We start from the raw sequence: 19934 nt of genomic DNA, 5'->3' as shown, positions 1-19934 counted from the left end.
TGTTTTGTAGTTCTTAATGTGTAAGTCTTGAGCTTCTTTTGTTCATTTTATTCCTATGTATTTTATCTTTTTTGATGCTGTTATAAATAAAACTTTTAATTTCATACTTGGATTTATCATTGATAGTTTGTAGAAATATAATTGAGTTTCTGTATTGATTTTATATGTTGTAACCTTGCTGAACTCGTTTTTTTAAGCTCTAGTCATTTTATTTTGAATTCCTTAGGATTTTCAATGTACATGATCATGTCTTCAGGCAACAGAGATAGTTCTACTTCATCCTTTCTAATCTGGATGCCTTTTCTTTTTCTTGGTTAATTGCCCTAGCTAGATCCTCCAGTGCATTGTTGAAGATAAGTAGAGTGAACAGACATCCCTGTGTGGTTGCTGATTTTATGGAGAAAGCATCTGCTTTTTCACCATTTAATACCAGTTAGCTCTGATTTTGATAGATGGCCTTTCAGGTTAAGAAAGTTCCCTTCTGTACCTAGTTTATTTAGTTTTTCAGAGCCTATCGAGATGATCATTCCTGTTTATTTCAACATTGTTCTATTAACATGATATATTAACTACAGTTTTCTTATGAGGGTTTGAATTTTCCAGGCCCCCAGGCTGCAAATCCACAGAAGGACCAGTCACAATTTCTCAAAGACTTGTTCACCCACTTTGCTCCCCTTCTGCTTTGTTCCAAGTCACCTCTCCTGGTGGTCTCCTGGAGTTTAATTAAGATATGGTTTACTTCTGATTCACCTGTAAATCTGAGGATGGAGCTCTTTGGGCCCAAGTCTAGTCTCCTTTAAACTTCTGCCTCACCCTCTTGAATCACCCAAAGGCCCTTAGGACGAAATCAGTTTGTGTTCTACTTATTTTCTTACTACTTTCCATTACTTTGTATTGTACTTCTTTACAGTTTTTTCAGTGCTTTGCTCTTTTAAGGTAGTTTTTTGTAGTTATTGCTTTTTGTTTTTCTTTTCGGCCATATCTGTGGCATATGGAAGTATCCCAGTTATACACATCCTTTAAGTGTACAAGTAAATTCACTGAGTTGTGTAACCATCTCCATAAGTCAGTTTTTGAGTATTTACACCACCCCTGTGAGATCCCTCTCTGCCATTTATAGTTAGTCCTTGTTTATACTTTTAGTCCCAGATAACGGCTAGTCTATATCCATTTGTGGACATCTCGTATGAATGAAATTATACCATATGAGAACTTTTGTGTCTTGGTCTTTTAATGTAATGTATCTGTGGTTAATCCTTTGTGGAGTGTATGAGTATCTTGTGTTTTTAGCACCATATGCAGGTCAATATCCATGTCTGACCCAGATGTCATACTTATTCCCAGGGTGCTTTCTCATCCTACATCGCACTTCAAGACATCCTCGCCAAGGGTGCCTTGTGCCTTGGAGGACATGCCCCATGTCCTCTGTATCCTGTAACTGGGCACCCCGTCTTTCTTTGTATCCCATGCCAGAAAACCCCACACCCAGAGTACCTCGTGCGTAGAACACACCCACTGTTTGACACTGCCGCTCCTGCCCCCCCCCCCCCCCCGATGTCATGAGGACCCTGTTTTTCTGTGCACCTAACTCCTTGGGCACCCAGGTCTCAGACATGGCTGGCACTGCTCATCTGTCCCCTCTGCTTCCAAACTTTGCCCTACTTTTATTGCATCCAGTGCCTTGGGACCCCACACTGACCACCCTGGGTGTTGCAGTCCTCCAACCTTAACTATCTCCAATGCTCTGAGTCCTTTACCTCAGGCCTAATGCCCTTGGTCCTTGGTGTCCTGCCTTAGTCTTTAGTTCCTGAGTGCTGGGCCAGACCTTTTAACATGTATGAGGTGAGACAAGAGCTGAGGGTAGGGAGTTTAAGATACATAGAGTCCTTTTTTTTTCTTATTCTTAAAAAATTAATTTTTGGGGGAGTTCCCGTCGTGGCTCAGTGGGTTAAGGATCTGGTGTTGCCTTGAGTTGTGGTGTAGTTTGCAGACGCGGCTCAGATCACGCGTTGCTGTGGCTGTGGCGTAGGCCGGCAGCTACAGCTCGGATTAGACCCCTAGCCCGGGAACCTCCATATGCTGTGGGAGAGGCCCTAGAAATGAAAAAAAAAATTAGTTTTTTTGCTTTTTACAACTACACCTGCGGCATCTAGAAGTTCCTAGGCTAGGGGTCTAATTGGAGCTATATCTGCCGACCTATGCCACAGCCACAACAGTAGGGGGTCTGAGCCGAATCTTCTACCTACACCACAGCTCATGGCAGTGCTGGATCCCCAACCCACCGAGCGAGGCTAGGGATCAAACCTGTGTCCTCATGGATACTAGTCAGATTTGTTTCTGCTATGCCACAGTGAGAACTTTTTTTATCTTTTAAAAATTACTTTCTTTTGTTTTCTTTTTTGGCTACACCTGCAGCATATGCAGGTTTCTGGGCCAGGGATTGAACCTGAGCCATAGCAGCAACCCAGGTTAGGCAATGACAACCCTGAGCTCTTAAACACTAGGCCATCAGGGAACTCCTATTTTGTCCTTTTTTATTGTTTAGTGTATTCCAGTGTTTGGATAACCATATTTTACTTTTTCATTCATCACTTGGTGAACATTTGGAGTTGATTCAACTTTTTGGGTATTTTGTCATTTTAGCTGGTGTATATTACATTCTGTAGTCTAAAGCTGTTGCTGGACTTATCCCATATGAACAATTTATCTCCATTCTGCACAGTACGTCATAGTTCTGTTTAGAATTGATGTGTCTTTGCCAAGAAAGTTAGTGGTAGTATCTCTTAAGTCTTGTTTAGTTTCATATTTACTGCATACCATGAAATGAGGTTTGCCTGATTACTCATTCCATTGATTTTTGTAGTTTTTTATCTTTTAGTATTTCCTTCCAGTATCCAAAAGGTCATATTCTTTCATTCCTGATAGTCTTTACCTTAGTTTGGCAACCACTAGTTTTGCCTTTTTCAGAATGTCATGTAATTCAAATCCTATAGTATGTGGACTTTAAAGATTGGCTTATTTGGGAGTTCCCATAGTGGCGAAGTGGTTAACGAATCCGACTAGGAACCATGAGGTTGCAGGTTCGGTCCCTGCCCTTGCTCAGTGGGTTAACGATCCAGCATTGCCATGAGCTGTGGTGTAGGTTGCAGACGTGGCTCAGATCCTGCGTTCCCGTGGCTCTGGCATAGGCCGGTGGCTACAGCTCCGATTCGACCCCTAGCCTGGGAACCTCCATATGCTGCGGAAGCGGCCCGAGAAATGGCAAAAAGACAAAAAAAAAAAAAAAAAGGGATTGGCTTGGTTGGTAATATGCATTTAAAGGTCCTATCTATTTTGTTATGGTCTGATAACTCATTTATTTTTAGTGCTTAATAATAATTCATTGTCTAAATGTACCATACAGTTTATCTATCCATTCATCTACATCTTGGTTGCTTCCAGGTTTTGATAGTTTGAATAAAGCTGCTATAAAAATCTATGTGCAGGAGTTTCCACTGTGACACAGTGGGTTAAGAATCCTACTACAGTGACTTGGGTCACTGCAAAGGCATGCTTTTGATCCCTGGCCAGGTTCAGGATCCCACATAGGTTGCCACTGTAGCTCAAATTCATCCCTGACACAAGAACTTCCATATGCCGTGGGTGTGGCCATTAAAAAAAAAAAAATCCAGTGTTCCCTTCTTGCTCAGTGGTTAACGAACCTGACTAGGATCCAAGAAGATGCAGGTTCAATCCCTGGCCTTGCTCACTGGGTTAAGGATTGACACTGCTGTGAGCTGTGGTGTAGGTCACAGAGGCAGCTCAGATCCTGTGTTGCTGAGGCATAGGCTAGTAGCTGTAGCCCCAATTCAGCCCGTAGCTTGGGAACTTCTTTATGCCACAGGTGCAGCCCTAAAAAAAAATCCATATATGCAGGTTTTTGTGTGGATCTCAGTTTTCAGATTTTACATTAACTTTAAATAAATGGTATATTACTAATATTTACTATTATGAAATTACATCAGTTAGAATTAGTAAAAACAAATTCTCTTCTGTTCTGTATCTGGTCCTAATGAAGGTTTTTATGGCTTGTTTCCATAGGGGCTAAGGAGTAAGAGCTTTTGCCAAGCTTGCTGAACCTATGACATTTTCTTTTTGCCTCTATTTTTGTGTTCCTTTTATTGAGAGAGCACAATATTGCCACATTCAAATGAGGCAAGAATAACTTTCTCTAAGGTCATCATATCATGAAATACCTCTGGCCTCTTGAGTAGGCTGTATCCTGTGTTCTATAGTTATTATAAGCCTCTGTAGCCAAATTATTTACAGTATAGTAAAATGATTATAGCATGTTAAGTGTATTAAAACTACGACAAAGTTTTATAGGGAAATTATAATAGATATTTCACCATTAATTCAATGAAAAATGGCATGATAAATTACTATTTTGACATAAAACATGGCAAGTTTTTTTTTTTTTTTAAAGCAAGTACCCCGAATTTTATATTTTTATCTTTTCTGTCTGTGGCATGCATAGCACACATTCTTTTTATGTTACTGAGTTAATAGTATACATAATTTTTTTTTTTTTTTGTCTTTTGTCTTTTGTCTTTTTAAGGGCCAAACCCACAGCATATGGAGTTCCCAGGTTAGGGGTCTAATTGGAGCTGTAGCTGCTGGCCTACGCCAGAGCCACTTGACCCACTGAGCAAGGCCACGGATCGAACCCGCAACTTCATGGTTTCTAGTGATTTATTTCTGCTGTGCCATGATGGGAACTCCATAAATATTTTTGATGTTTCTAATGTGAAACTCACTATAACCGTAATATGAAGTGTGTGCAAAATGCTTTTGAAATTCATGTGGTAGTGCTGATTAGGTAAATGTTGATTAGGTAAATGTTCTATCTGAATATTCATCAAGTATTCTGCATAATACAAAGTGATGTTATTTAAAATGTTAATTCATGTTGTTTTTTAATGTATTTACCTAATTTAGAATTTATATTTTAATGTTAGCTCTGTCTGTCACCATAGGGTACTAGTTTCAATTTAATTTCCTTAAGATCAGATGGGCTGTTCATGTGTGTATAGAGCAACAAAGGTATCCCTCCTCCCAACTTTTTGTGTAGGATAAGCCATAGCAAATTATTTTTAGTCTCTTGGAGCTTAAGTCAGAGTGTTTTTTGAGATTTTCCTGTTTTTCTACCTTTGGGAGTACAGGGTGGTTGCATTAAAACATTGGGTTTCCTCTAATTTTTGGTTAATACTGAACTTCCCTCTTTTAGCTGTGCGGTCAGAGAAGAAGCGCCTTAGGAAGCCAAGCAAGTGGCTTCTGGAGTATACAGAAGAATATGATCAGATTTTTGCTCCTAAGAAAAAACAAAAGAAGGTACAGGAACAGGTGCACAAGGTATACTCCAACATTTCAACAACTTTTCATCAGTCCTTTTTAGGATTCTGTAATTTTGCCTTCAGTATTAAATTTTATCTTCATGGGATAATAATTTCCTTAACTGGGATCTTGTTTTCCAGTTTTCTATCTCCACTTTCTTTCTGACACAGTACTGAGCGTATACTAGTTATATAGGAAATGTGTAAGTGAGTCTGTATATAGTATTCATATATATATATATATATATATAGTATTTTCTCCCTTTGCTTTCAAAATATATTTAATAATTTAGGAATATTGCTATGATAAAATGTTTAGTAAAGGAAATCTCTGGTGAGTCAGTGAGTTTAGGATCCTGCATTTTCACTGGTGTGGCTTGGGTCACTGCTATGGCACAGGTTTGATCTCTGGTCTGGGAACCCAAGGCATGGCCTCTCAAAAAATGTTTAGTAAAAAAATACAGGGTATAAAAAATAATATTCTGATCCTAGTTATGTAAACAAATGTTATAATAGCTTATTTGCTTTATTTTTAAATTCAGTTTCTTTAAACTCAAAATATTTTAAAGAAAATTAGAGATATTTGACTTTATATCCCTAAATAACATGCATCTGTAAAAAAACAGAACATTTTTCTTTTCTTTTCTTTTTTTTTAAGGCCTGACTCCGAGGCGTATGGAGATTCCCAGGCTAGGGGTTGAATAGGAGCTGTAGCTGCTGGCGTATACCACAGCTCACAGCAACACTGTATCCTGCTGAGCGAGGCCAGGAATCGAACCGGCAACCTTATGGATCCCATTTGGGTTCGTTAACCGCTGAGCCATGAAGGGAACTCCAGAACATTTTTCTTTGTAACAAATTTATCATTGTCACATTTAATAGGTCATTTTATCTAATAACAAATCCATGTTCAGATTTCCCCAGTTACTTCCTAACCTTTTCATTTAGTTCATTCAAGCCAATAACCAGTCTAGGACTACACATTATATCTGGTTGTTATATTTCTTTTTTTCTTTTTTGTCTTTGTCCCACGGGATATGGAGGTTTCCAGGCTAGGGATTGAATTGGCAATGCCGGATCCTCAGCCCACTGAATGAGGCCAGGGTTCAAACCTGTGTCCTCATGGATACTAGTCAGATAAATTTTCGCTGAGCCACTGCAGGAACTCCTGGTTGTTACATTTCTTGAATCATTTTAAATCCTGGACAGTCCGTTTTTCATGACCTTAACTATTAAAGCAGTGAGAGTGACACCTTTAGACCTATCTACCTTCTAGATTTGTGTAATTGCTTTGTCATAGGTGACACTAAGCTGTTAAGTGGTAGTTATAACGGTCTAACTAACAAGACTCAGATTTTATTGTTTCTTTTACCTGTATTATCTACAGTCTCTCATTTTATAGTTCTAAATACGTGAAAGTCATGATAAGAGTTTATTTCTTTCCCATTAATTTATCAACTCAACAGCAGAAGTTTATTATTAGCTGCTTTTATTGATGACATATTGCGAGTCTTTTTTTTCTTTTTTGGATTATCACAATGGCATTAATTAATTTTTATAGCTTCAGTCTACTTACAGTTTCCCATTTCCCCCTATCCCTAGCTCTTGGCAACCACCATTCTGTTTTCTGTCTCTATGAATTTTACTATTCTAGGTACCCCATCTAAGTGGAATCATACAGTATTTATCCTTTTGTGTCTGATTTATTTCAATTAGCTTAACATTGTCTTCACGTTTTATCCACTTGTAGCATTTGTCAGAATTTCATTCCTTTTTAAGTGCATTATTCTTTTGGACACTTACATTGAAGCAACTTTGGCCTACAGATTGTATTTCTATTTTTTGCTCTTAGGTAAGTTCCCGCTGTGAAGAGGAAAGCCTTTTAGCCCGATGTCGATCTAGTGCTCAGAACAAACAGGTGGAGGAGAATTCTTTGATTTCAACCAAAGAAGAGCCTCCAGTTCTTGAAAGGGAGGCTCCGTTTTTGGAAGGGCCTTTGGCTCAGTCAGAAGTTGGAGGTGGACATGCTGAGTTGCCACAGCTGACCTTGTCTGTGCCTGTGGCTCTGGAAGTCTCTCCACGGCCTGCCCTTGAGTCTGAGGAATTGCTAGTTAAAACACCAGGTAAGATGGGGATGGGCCTCAGTATGTAGTGGGTATGATTAAAGGAAGTAGGAGATTTTAGTATGTTAAGCCAATTGTGTACCTCTGCACAAAACTCCCCACTTTGATCCTGGGAAATCCCTAAAGTACTGGCTAATTGGATGTAGTTACTAGCCATGAATTGGTGGTACATTGTTAAGACATATTTTTAAGAAACTATTCTCCTTATTCTGTTATTGCTCTTCATGATTGAATCAACGCCTGTGAATCAAGACACAGGATAACAGGGTCTTGAGGAGGGGCACTGCATACTAGTGAAGTCAACACATAAGTTATACTTCAGATACTTACTTCACCAGTATGTTACTTGGAAGGTTGTTTAACCTCTGCACTGTTTCCTCATGTATAAAATGCAAATTGTAATATATAATGAAATTTACCTGATAGATAGTAAGCAGCTAAGTATACATATTCCCTTGAAGTTAAATACCTTCCCCCAATCCACTTTACTATTCTTCGTATACATGTCACCTGGTGACAACTGGATCTAAATGTTACTGTCTCTGATTCACCTTCTGACTATTGAGTATTGTAGTCAGCCAAGGAAAATTTCAGATATAACTTTTTTACATTCCCAACAATAGCTTGTGATGTTATTTCTTAAAAAGGTATCCCAGGAATTACCTGGTGGTACAGTAGGTTAAGGATCTGGTATTGTCACTGCTGTGGCTTGGGTCTGATCCCTGGCCTGGGAACTTCACATGCCACAGGCATGGCCAAAAGACAAAAGGTGTCCCAATTTTGTAATCAAATAAGGCAGAATCAAAAAGAATAATAAAGAGGAGTTCCCACTATGATGCAGTGGGTTAAGGATCTAGCATTGTCTCTGGTGTTGTGAGTTCCATACCCTGTACCACACAGTGGGTTAAGGACCTCGCGTTGCTTCAGCTGTGGCATAGGTTGCAGCTGCAGCTCGGATTCAATCCCTGGCCCAAGAACTTCCATATGCCACAGGTATGGCTGATAAAGAAAAATAAAAGAATAATAAAAATACTTATAATCTCATTGCCCATTATGCGCCAAACTCTATTATTAGGCGCTTTTATATAATTCTTAAGAGCAGTCCTACAAAATAAATGTCTTTTATTTCTTTAGGAGCAGAACAAAAATTCTAATCCTGGTCCATTTTATGCCCAGAATTCAGGTTCTACTTTACTTCACTTCTTCTTTAATTCTTACCACCAGTTAGTTCCTCTAAAGGCAGTTTTGCCCTTTTGATTTCTCCTTGAGAGAGAGAGAGAGAGTGTGTGTGTGTGTGTGTGTGTGTGTGTGTATGTTTATATAAATACATATACACACACACACGTATATGCTGACATAAGAATATCCTCACATTAGTTTATGTCTAATGAGAGCTATTTTCTTGTTTATTGTTAACTAATATTTTAGAGTAAATAAATTTTTACCCTGTGCCTCCCCCCCATAAGATGAGGAGAAAAACATTTAAAAAATATAATGAATAATTTTTGCGTGCCATATAGGTGTTTTTTTTTAATTAGCTTATGCCCAGTTTATAAATCATCTAATGAAAAGATACATGCATTTCAGGAAATTATGAAAGTAAGCGTCAGAGAAAACCAACTAAGAAACTTCTTGAATCCAATGATTTAGACCCTGGATTTATGCCCAAGAAAGGGGATCTTGGCCTTCCTAAAAAGGTATGTTATTTTAGTCAATTCTAAAATAGGGTTGAACCAATAAATAGGAGATTTTAAAAATAAATCTTTTACTAATACTTATACCATGAATGCACATATATGTGGAAATTATAAATGTCAGAGTATACTTGGTTGATCTATGAGATCCTACATTTTGCATTGTGTGGACATGTCTATCAGTTGGTTTTAGATTTTCTTTTTAAATGAAAATGAAAAAAGTAGTTCGCGCTAGTTAAGACTCCAACTAGTATCCATGAGGATGTGGGTTTGAATCCTGGCCTCACGTAGTGGGTTGAGGCTCTCCAGCATTGCTGCAAGCTTCAGCAGATGCTTAGTCCCAGATGTGGCTCGGATCCAGCATTGCTGTGGCCGTGCTGGAGGCTGGCAGCTGTAGCTCCCATTTGACCTCTAGCCGGGGAAACTTCATATGCTGTGGGTGTGGCCCTAAGAAGGAGACTGAAAAAAGCTTTTGAGTTTGAGTAAAGTTTGTTATTGTTATAATTTCTTTTCTGGGCTCAAAACCCCTTACATGACTTCTACTTTACTTTTTAGCCACAAACCATGGTCCTGTCTGCATAACACCTCAGGAATAATTGAGCTCAGCAATAATTGAGGCAGAAACATTTGTTAAGTTTTGCAGTCATGGTTTTAATTACCCAAGAAGGCATCATTAAATTGTGGTTGGAAATAAAAAATTATTTTCTATTTCTCTAATGGGTGATAGCTGGATATTGATACCTTAAGACACATTCTACTTCTATCTTTGAGGAGTGACTTAGGGCATATGTTAGAAATTCAGGTTGTACATTGCATAGATTTCCTATTTAAAAGCACTTTTTTCAGAGTTCCCCTTGTGGTGCAGCAGAAAAAAATCTGACTAGTATCCTTGAGGATGCGGGTTAGATCCCTGGCCTCGCTCCTGGGTCAGGGATCCGGCTTTGCCGTGAGCTGTTGTGTAGGTCACAGACATTGCTTGGATCTGGTGTTGCTGTGGCTGTGGCATAGGCTGGCAGCTACAGTTCCGATTCAACCCCTAGCCTGGAAACTTCAGTATGCCTTGGGTACAGCCCTAAAAAGCAACAAAAAAAATAAAAATACTTTTTTCTTTAAAGAAAAAATGCATATTGTAATCATATCAGAAATAAAATTGAGTATTTAGAAAATTTCCTTAGCTGTAGCAAACTTTTTTTTTTTTTTTTTTTTTTTTTTTGTCTTTTTGCCATTTCTTGGGCTGATCCCGAGGCATATGGAGGTTCCCAGGCTAGGGGTCTAATTGGAGCTGTAGCCGCCAGCCTACGCCAGAGCCACAGCAATGCAGGATTGTTAACCCACTGAGCAAGGGCAGGGATCAAACCCGCAACCTCATGGTTCCTAGTCGGATTTGTTAACCACTGCGCCATGATGGGAACTCCAGCAAACTTCTTTAATTCTATATTAAGGGCCCTAGTTTCTTTGTTAGATATTCACACAACTGGATTTCTATGTAAGTGTAAAATTTAATTAGTTTTTTACCTTATTTAAAAAGCCACATTATGTACTTTAATCCTTTTATTCTTCTCAAAGCAGTTTTATGACATGGACTTTCAGTTGTTCTTAGATTCATCTCTTATTCTCTGAATTCTGTCTTCAGTTTGTACAACCTTCAGTGACAATATGTCTCCAACTCATTATCCTTTCATTGTACTTTACATTCACTCTAATAAGGCTGTGATAATCTTCTGCAGTACTTTCTCTCCTGGCTTTGTACTATTCAGATCTTAGCCACTCTGCATATTGTTGAAAGAGGTAGATGGAAAGAACCAGGGAAGCTGTGATTTAGTTGAATGTTTTGTACATGAAAGGGACATTTGCAATCAGATGATAAATTTTGCGGTATTGTACAGGGTGGGTCATGGGAGGTTGGTTGTTCTTACTGCTAGAGGGAAGACAATCCAAATTTCAATAAAAGTAAGAATTCAGGTCAAGTAAGTGAAAGATTCTTCCCCTCCCCAGATTTATGGAGCTTTAATTGACATACGTAAGTGAATAATTTGAAGAAATAAGATGAGTCTTCAATGTTTTGAGACTCGGCTATATAAAAAATGGTTAATTTGTTTTATAATAACTAAATGGAGTATAACCTTTTAAAATTGTATTAAAAATTTTTTTAGATAGTGGTAATTTGCAAAACCTTGCTCTGTCAAATGCAGTTTTCTTTTTTTTTTCTTTTTGTCTTTTTGGGACCACACCCTAGGCCTATGGAGGTTCCCAAGCTAGGGGTCCAATTGCAGCTGTAGCTGTCAGCCTACACCACAGTCACAACAACGCCAGATCGAGCCACGTCTGCGACCTACACCACAGCTCATGGCAACGCCTGGATCCTTAACCTACTGAATGAGGCCAGGGATCGAACCCGCAACCTCATGGTTCCTAGTCAAATTTGTTTCTGCTGCACCACAACGGGAACTTCCTCTAATGTGAAATTTAATTTGTCACATTTGTGGGTTAATTTTTTTTCCTGAGGGGATAAAAAGCATGATTTAGTAGATGTACTTAATTTTAGTTTATATATGCAGTTGTATCCCAGAACTCTTTTTAAGTTGAGATTTAAATTGTGCCAATAAAATGCACAAATCTTTTTTTTTTTTTTTTTTTTGCCTTTTCTAGGGCCACTCCCGCGGCATATGGAGGTTCCCAGTCTAGGGGTCGAATCAGAGCTGTAGCTGCCATCCTACACCAGAGCCACAGCAACGTGGGATCCGAGCCGTGTCTGTGACCTACACCACAGCTCACGGCAACGCTGGATCGCCAACCCACTGAGCAAGGGCAGGGATCGAACCCGCAACCTCATGGTTCCTAGTTGGATTCGTTAACCACTGCACCACGACGAAAACTCCAAAATGCACAAATCTTAATTGTTCTGTTTAATGGCTCTAGACAATTGTATATACCACATAGGTACCACCCAAACTAAGTGTGCACTATATCCATCACCCCCCAAAGTTCTCTTCTGTCCTTTTCATTCAGTTTTCCATTCTCCTCTCTTCCAGAGGCAAAACTTTCTAACATTTGTCACTATAGATTAGTTTTGCTTGTTGTTTTGTAACTTTTTTTATTTTAAGGTCGCACTTACGGCATATGGAAGTTCCCAGGCTAGGGGTCAAATCAGAGCTATAGTTGTTGGCCTATAGCACAGCCACAGCAACGCCAGATCCGAGCCTCGTCTGCAGTCTACACTACAGCTCACGGCAATGCCCAGAATCCTTAACCCACTGAATGAGGCTAGGGATCGAACCTGAAACTTCATGGTTCCTGGTCGGATTTGTTTCCACTGAGCCATGACTGGAGCTCCTTTTGTTTTGTTTTGTTTTGTTTTTTTTTTGTTGTTTTGTCTTTTTAGGGCCACACTCGAGGCCTATGGAGGGTCCCAGGCTAGGGGTCAATCAGAGTTGTAGCCACTGGCCTACGCCAGAGCCACAGCATCTTGGGATCTGTAATCTACACCACAGTTCATGGCCATGCTGGTTCCTTAACCCACTGAGCAAGACCAGGGATCAAACCTGAATCCTCACATATGCCAGTTGGGTTGGTCAACTGCTGAGCTATGACAGGAACTCCTTCTTTTAAAATTTTTTTTTTTTTTTTTTTTTTTAAATGCCTGAACCTGTGGCATATGGAAGTTCCTGGGCTAGAGGTAGAATCAAAACTGCAGCTGCTGACCTATGCCATAGCCATGGCAACACCAGATCCTAAACCCACTGAGTGAGGCCAGGGATTGAACCCACACCCTCAAGGACTATGTTGGGTTCTTACTTAACCCGCTGAGCCACATGGGAACTCGTTTTGCTTGTTCTTGAATGTTGTGTATATTGTTTTTGTTAACTGGCTTCTTCTATTCAGCTCATGGATTTGAGAAACATCCAAAAGGATGCACTTTAAGTAGTTCATTTTCTTTTATTGCTGAATGGTATTCCATGTACAACCTGCTTGTCCTTTCTCCCCTTGATGCATTTTTGAGTTTTTTTCATTTTGGGCTGTTAATCATAAGGCTGGTGTTGATATTCTCTCTTAAGTCTTTTTGGGTACATATATTTTCGTTTCTCTTAGTATATACTTAGGGGTTGGATTGCTGGCTCATGAATATTTCCTTTTTAAAGAAACAGCAAAACACTTCTCCGAAGTGGTTATGAAACTTCACATTTCCACCAGCAGTATATCAGAGTTCCAGTTGATCCATGTCTTTAATAACACTTGGTTTGTCAGTCATTATATATGTATATTTATTTAATTCATTTAATTTTACGACCGCACCCATGGCATATGGAAGTTCCTGGGTCAAGGATTGAATTCAAGCTGCAGCTGTGACCTACGCCACAGTTTCAGTAACACCAGATCCTTTTTAACCCACTGCACTGGGCCAGGGATCGAACCCATGCCTCTCCAGTGACTCAGACTGCTGCAGTCAGATTTTTAACCCACTGCTCCACAGCAGGAACTCCTGTCAGTCATTTTAAATTTAGCCATTCTGGTGGATGTGAAATAACATTTAATTATGGTTTTAATTTGCTTTTCCCTAATGTATGTGCTTACTGGCCATTCATGTATCTTATCTTGTAAAACAACTATTTAAGCACACTTATGTTTTTTTATTGGATTATTCATCTTTTTTATCATTTCTTTTTTAAGAGTACTTTTTATATTTGGGGTATGAGTCCTTTGTCAGATATTGTTCGCACTCTGATGCTTACCTATTCATTTCTTAGTTATGTCTTTAATGTGAAGGAATTTTTAAAGGTTTTTTTTCTTTGTGATTTATATTTTATACATGTCAAGAAATATTTGCCTACCGCATGGGCACAGAGATGTACTTTCCATGTTTTCTTTTAGGAGTTATCTGGTGTGGATTTGATATATATATCTTGAGTTTTTGAGATAAGAGTTTTGAAGTGGATGTCCAATTGTTTCAGCACCATTTGTCAGAGATCTCTAACAGTGCCAATTCTCTATCTCTCATAATTTTGGTCGCTTTAAGTATTAGGTATAATTAATAACTCAGCCACTGTAGAATTTTAGCTTTTTTTGCTACAGAGTTAGGCATTAGATTTGGCATTAGAACTAGAAGAAAACAGGATTATTGGTAATAACTAGATCCATACTGGAGAAAAGTGACCTCTTTTCTGTCTTAGAAGTTAGTTCTGCCATCTGATCTAGTCAGCTTCACAGTTAAAGTCCTGGTTACTCTGTTTTGTTTTGTTTTGTTTTGTTTTGTTTTAGGGCTGTACCTGCTGCATACGGAGGTTCCCAGGGTAGGGGTTGAATCGGAGCTGTTAACACTGGCCTGTGCCACACCACAGCCACATAATTCGGGATTCGAGCTGTGTCTGTGACCTATACCACAGCTTATGGCAATGCTGGATCTTAACCTACTGGGTGAGGCCAGGGATCAAACTTGCATCCTCGTGGATGCTAGTCGGATTTGTTAACCATCCAGCCATGATGGGGACTCCCTAAAGTCCTGGTTACTCTGAAGTATATTCCGTCATCAGGTTGAAACCATGATTCAACTCCATCTCCATCTGTGGGATGGATTACACTCATGGAATTCTGGGCAGGCCACCCCCTGTCTATAAGTGGATTAATCATTGATTTTCTGTTGAGGTAGTTAGCTCCAATTCGACCCACAGTTTCCACATGTGGTAGGTGTGGCCCTAAATAAAAAAGCGAAAAAAAAAAAAGTGCACTAGCTTAATGCATATTCATACCAGCTTACGCATAAAATTAAGTTACTGTAATATTTGTTATGTGTTCCAAGGCACTTACAATGTTCTGCGGTCCTTTTTAATTCCAGGCAGAGCAGATGGATTCCTATGCATGTAGTGTGATTTTTCTGTGTCTGTGTGTGTGTGTGTGTGTGTGTATGCGTATGTGCATGCACGCACGTATACTGTTTCTATTTTAATTCACGAAAATTGATGACATCAGAAATGAGAATATTTTCTATATTGTTCTCTAATCCTAGTTTGAGAAACATTCTTACTGTTTTTGCATCACAGCTTTTCTGTGAGTGTTAAACAATGACGTATAAATTGGTTATCTAAGTAACCAAGGTGGTGGGAGTTCCCACAGTGCCTAAGTGGAAATGAATCTGACTAGCATCCATGACAACGTAGGTTCGATCCCTGGCCTTGCTCAGTGGGTTAAGGATCTGGCATTGCTGTGAGTTGTGGTGACATGGCTCATATCCCACATTCCTGTGGCGTAAGCCAGCAGCTACAGCTCCAATTTGACCCTTAGCCCAGGAACCTCCGTATGCCGTTGGTGCAGCCCTGAAGAGACTAAACATATAGTAAATTGTATTTTCCTTTAAATTATGTGAATCTCTTTTGTGGGTTTGCCTACTAGTCTTTTGTTCCATTTAAATAGATACCTAATATTTGCTCCTTCATTTTATTTGACTTTCTAAGACTCTGATCTACATTGAATGTAAGGAAACTGTAGTCTTAAGATTTATTAATGTATATAATGAACACTCAGATTCACAGCTGCATTTTCTTTTTTTTGACCTCAAACTTTGGGAACTTCATTTCAAGAACAGCACCCATTATATTGATTTTCGTTACCACTAAATTTTGATTTACAGTCATGATAAAGAATATTACTCTTTGAGGAAAAGACATTTTATTGAAATCAGTCAAAATTCTTATGTATACAATAGACAGACAGCTTTTGGCACATAATATGAAGGGTTTATTTTCTATTCCTTTGTAAAACATGATGCATTTTACTTATTTGTAGTGTTATGAAGCTGGTCACTTGGAGAATGACATTACTGAATCATGTGCTACATCTCGTTCTAAAGAGTTTGCTGGAGGTAAGTATTTTTGAGAGTTTAAAAAAATGTATTGCAAAACTAAGTGTTACATATACCTTGTCAGTTAACAAGAAAAGTTACTAAGCGTGACCAGTGAAATTGCAAATTCTAAGACTTGTTTGCCCAATATATGCTTCCTAAAACTACACAACATTAGAAAATTATATTAATTCATTCGTAAATTTATGCTGAAATTAGAAAGTGTTAGGATCAATAGAGGAAAATGAGCTTCTCAATTTTCTTATTAGGTATTTCTCTAAACTACATCATTGCCTTCTTGGTTTTGAATCTGTTTTTATTTCTTTAAGCCAGAAAGTGATATAATTTATTGTATTTAATTTTAGGCCAGGTTTTAGTGTCTTTTCCTGACTATTAAATGCATTTCCTCCTCATCTATAGGATATCGAAATTCTTCCTGGAACTAGAAAGTCTTTCATTTCAGTCATGTGATATAAAAATTTTTCATTTCATGTGAAATGAAATTGCTTTAATAACCTATACAGAGACCTTCCTGGTAGCCTAGTGGGTTAAGTTGAGGATCTGGTGTTGTCACTGCTGTCAGTTTGGTATCTGCTATGGTGTGAGTTTAATTCCTGGCCCAGGAACTTCTCCACGCTGTGGCATAGCCAAAAATAAATAACCTATACAGTTGTCATTTAATCTGTGTGAGGCAGATTTTATATGTGTGACCATTTCCTGAACTAGTTATATACTCAGGGTAAGTCCCTTTTTTTCTCTGCCCTTGTTTTCCCATCTATAGAGTTGGTGAATGAGGAGTTCCTGTTGTGGCTTAGTGGAAACAAACCCAACTAATATCCATGAATTTTCGGGTTCTATCCCTGGCTCCACTCAGTGGGTTAAGGATCTGACGTTGCCATGAGCTGTGGTCTAGGTCCCAGATGCGGCTTGGATCCCAGGTTGCTGTGGTCGTGGCAGAGGCCAGCAGCTCTATCTCCCGATTTGTCCCCTAACATGAGAACTTGCATATGCCACACCTGTAGCCCTAAAAACAAAATAAAGTTGGAGAGTTAAATGGGTTTTAAGATTGGTTTTTACTCTAACATTCCGTAATTCTATGAAATGCCTTTTAGTTGAGGATAGGAGTTATTGGACATGTGCATGATCAGCCTTCAGGTAATACCTTTATTCCTGTCATAGGTGCTACCAAGCTATTTGATAAACCAAGGAAGCGAAAACGACAGAGACATGCTACAGTCAAGATGCATTGCAAAAAAGTGAAAAATGACAGCTCATCAAAAGAACCTCCAAGCTCCGAGGTATTACTCAGTTCTTCATCTTTCGACCTTCCAAAGTGAAGCTGCTTTTCATAGTAGAGTCCATATCCCTCTTTCCCTTAAGATTACCTAAAATGGTATTATATTGAAACAGCTAGTAGTGATACGGAATCCTGCAGAAAAAGGAGACCCTGATTCTAGTAGAAATAAGTCAAAGCATGAATGGCATCTATGGGTATGATCTTTTTTAAAAGGTCACACCCCATGCTCTAGGTATCAGATGAAACACATCACTGTTACATTATGAAGTAAATTTGTTCTAAAGCCAGAGAGCATTATATGATCCACATGAATTTGGATAGTACCCTTTAAAATTTGAGGCTGCTACAATTAGGGGAAAAATTCATTTGCCTATTTATCGAGACCACCAACTGCTTAATTTTAAAGTAATGTTTATAAACAACAACTTTTAGGAAACAAAGATAGATTTACAGCCATTTCCTTGCAGAGCATCAGTGTAGTCATTGATGCTATCCCTAGGTTTCCAACTCAGATTAAAAATGAACTAGAACAGGTCAGGTTAGCGTCACAAGCGATGATACAGAGTGTTTCTTTCCAGGATAATTTGAATAGAATGCCCAAGGGGGGCATTATTTAGGAAACACTGATCTTGGAAGGACAAATAAGTAATCAAATAAACTTAAGAATGTTTTCTCTCCCTTAGTGAAACCTTAAAATGGAACAGCTCAAAAAGTTCCAGTGGAACAGCCTCAGAGCAGTTAGTGGCAGGGCATGAGGCGCCCACTACCCGCCCAATCACAGCAGGGTTAGAACTAACATTGCATGCAGTCCGCCCGCGTGATTGGCTGAACATCTGTAAGTGCTTAATGGCTAGACAAATAGCAGCTCAGAGGGAGGGGGTCAAATGGAGGAGACATCAATAATACAGATGTGGGATATTATTTTTTTTCTGCAAGGGAGAACTGATGGCACACAGGACAGCTGCAAGCCCCAAGGAGACCATTGAGGAGGGTGTAGAAAATGACCATGGGATGCCTGCATCCAAAAAACTGCAGGGTGAACGAGGAGGAGGCGCTGCACTCAAGGAGAATGTTTGTCAGGTAGATAATGTTTGCCCACTTGCATTTTCATTTCATGCTTATCTTTTCAGAGATGTCCTCTCCAATCTCTTGATGACTCAATCATAGTTAGATTAAAAATTCTTGGGGTTCCCTAGTGACTCACTGTATTAAGGATCTGCCACTGTCACCGCTCTGGCTCTGGTTACAGCTATGGCTCGGTTTCAATCCCTAGACTGAGAATTTCCGCATGCCATGGGCATGGCTATTATAAGATTCTCTTGGATGATTGCAGTGGAATCACTTCCCTTTAAAGATTTTAATTCTTCCCTCTCCCCACAGAGAAGGGAAATTTACTGTTGTCTATGGGTAGATGCCTTGAAGTAAGTCTGTAATGGAAGAGGTGAATCTGTGGTTGTTCATTAAAAGATAATTTTCCTGCATCTTTCATAGTGTGAGAATCAAGATTTGTGCTCCTTTGCTTTAAAGTAGTGACTTTAGAGAACATACCACCTATATTTTTCTATTTATTTGATAAACATTTATGCAGTGTTTTACTATATATAACATGTTTTTCCAGTCACTTTGTAAATATTATGTCAGTTATCATAATAATCTCATAAAATAGATTACCATTATTATCTGTATTTTATAGATAAGGAAATTAAGGCACAGGAAATTTAAGTAGCTAGTGTGTAGTCACCCAGTAAAGCCTGAATTCAAACCGAGGTGATGTGGGTTTAGAGTCTTAATTACTTGTTGTCTTGCTTCTCTGTGAAATGTGGCTCTTAGGTTAAAGAGCTTTTATCTTGCTTGGGAGAAGAGTCAGTTAAATGGATGCTTTGATTTTGTTTTGTTGTTTTTTGTTTTTCCTTTTTTTTCCATGTTTCATTTACTTTTGTAAATTCTTTAAAACTGGAATATAAAGAGTTGGAAATATTAGGTTTTTCCCCCCTAATTGAAACCACCAAAAAAAACTACCCTTGGCCCAGAATGTTATTTCAGTGTAATTTCAACTCCGTTTCTTTGTCTATTCACTTTCACTACTATATAAAGAAGGTTGATCATTTTCAGACCTGCTCCCAAACAGTGTTAGTCTTTTTAAATCTGTTGTGCTTGTATAGTTTATTAATAGTGCCTCTTTCCACTCTCAAGTGTCCCAGTTTGAAGGCTGAAGTACATGGTCATCCCAATGAGAGAGGTGGTCTGGGAGTTCCTGTTGTGGCTCAGCAGAAACGAATGTGATTAGTATCCATGAGAACGCAGGTTCAATCCCTGGGGCTTGCTCAGTGGGTTAAGGATTCATTGTTGCCATAGGTGGTGTATGTAGATCACAGATGTAGCTTGGATCCCTCATTGCTGTGGCTGTGGCGTTGGTGGGCAGCTGCAGCTCCTATTTGACCCCTAGCCTGGGAACTTCCATATGCCACAGGTGCAACCTTAAAAAGACAAATAAATAGTCTGTAACATTTGGTTAATTTGAAAAATTTATTCATGGAGTTCCAATTGTGGCTCAGTGGTAACAAAACCAACTAGTATCTATGAGGACTCAGGTTCGATCCCTGGACTCACTCAGTG

The 19934-nt window shown here is 38.9% G+C and overlaps 1 protein-coding gene and 1 long non-coding RNA gene across 50 annotated transcripts in view; one reads left to right on the top strand and one right to left on the bottom strand.

The window, feature by feature from the left end:
- NSD1 (nuclear receptor binding SET domain protein 1) overlaps positions 1-19934 on the top strand; it is a 175670-nt gene that overhangs the window by 104986 nt on the left and 50750 nt on the right. For 40 of the 49 annotated variants that reach the window (XM_085013728.1, XM_085013714.1, XM_085013738.1 and 37 more), the window contains 6 exons: positions 5267-5391; positions 7225-7495; positions 9083-9192; positions 15967-16042; positions 17201-17319; positions 18255-18398. In XM_085013728.1, the coding sequence (XP_084869854.1) occupies positions 5267-5391; positions 7225-7495; positions 9083-9192; positions 15967-16042; positions 17201-17319; positions 18255-18398 (845 nt within the window). Of the gene's footprint in view, positions 1-5266; positions 5392-7224; positions 7496-9082; positions 9193-15966; positions 16043-17200; positions 17320-18001; positions 18154-18254; positions 18399-19934 lie in introns of all 49 variants that reach the window. The other 9 variants (XM_085013743.1, XM_085013745.1, XM_085013746.1 and 6 more) reach the window with 1 other exon arrangement.
- On the bottom strand, positions 300-4607 carry LOC146405569 (uncharacterized). The gene is made up of 2 exons (XR_014838011.1): positions 3215-4607; positions 300-2093 (listed from the first exon to the last, which is right to left on the bottom strand). It is a non-coding gene; the product is annotated as an uncharacterized LOC146405569 (long non-coding RNA).

Source organism: Sus scrofa, chromosome 2, assembly GCF_054392235.1.
Source record: "Sus scrofa isolate SSC_HxYL_T2T_F1_AM1 chromosome 2, Sscrofa_HxYL_maternal_Yorkshire_Landrace_v2.0, whole genome shotgun sequence".
In the NCBI taxonomy this organism is placed as follows: Eukaryota; Metazoa; Chordata; class Mammalia; order Artiodactyla; family Suidae; genus Sus; species Sus scrofa.
Note: the sequence above shows the minus strand (reverse complement) of the source record. Positions and strands in the feature narration are given on the sequence as shown.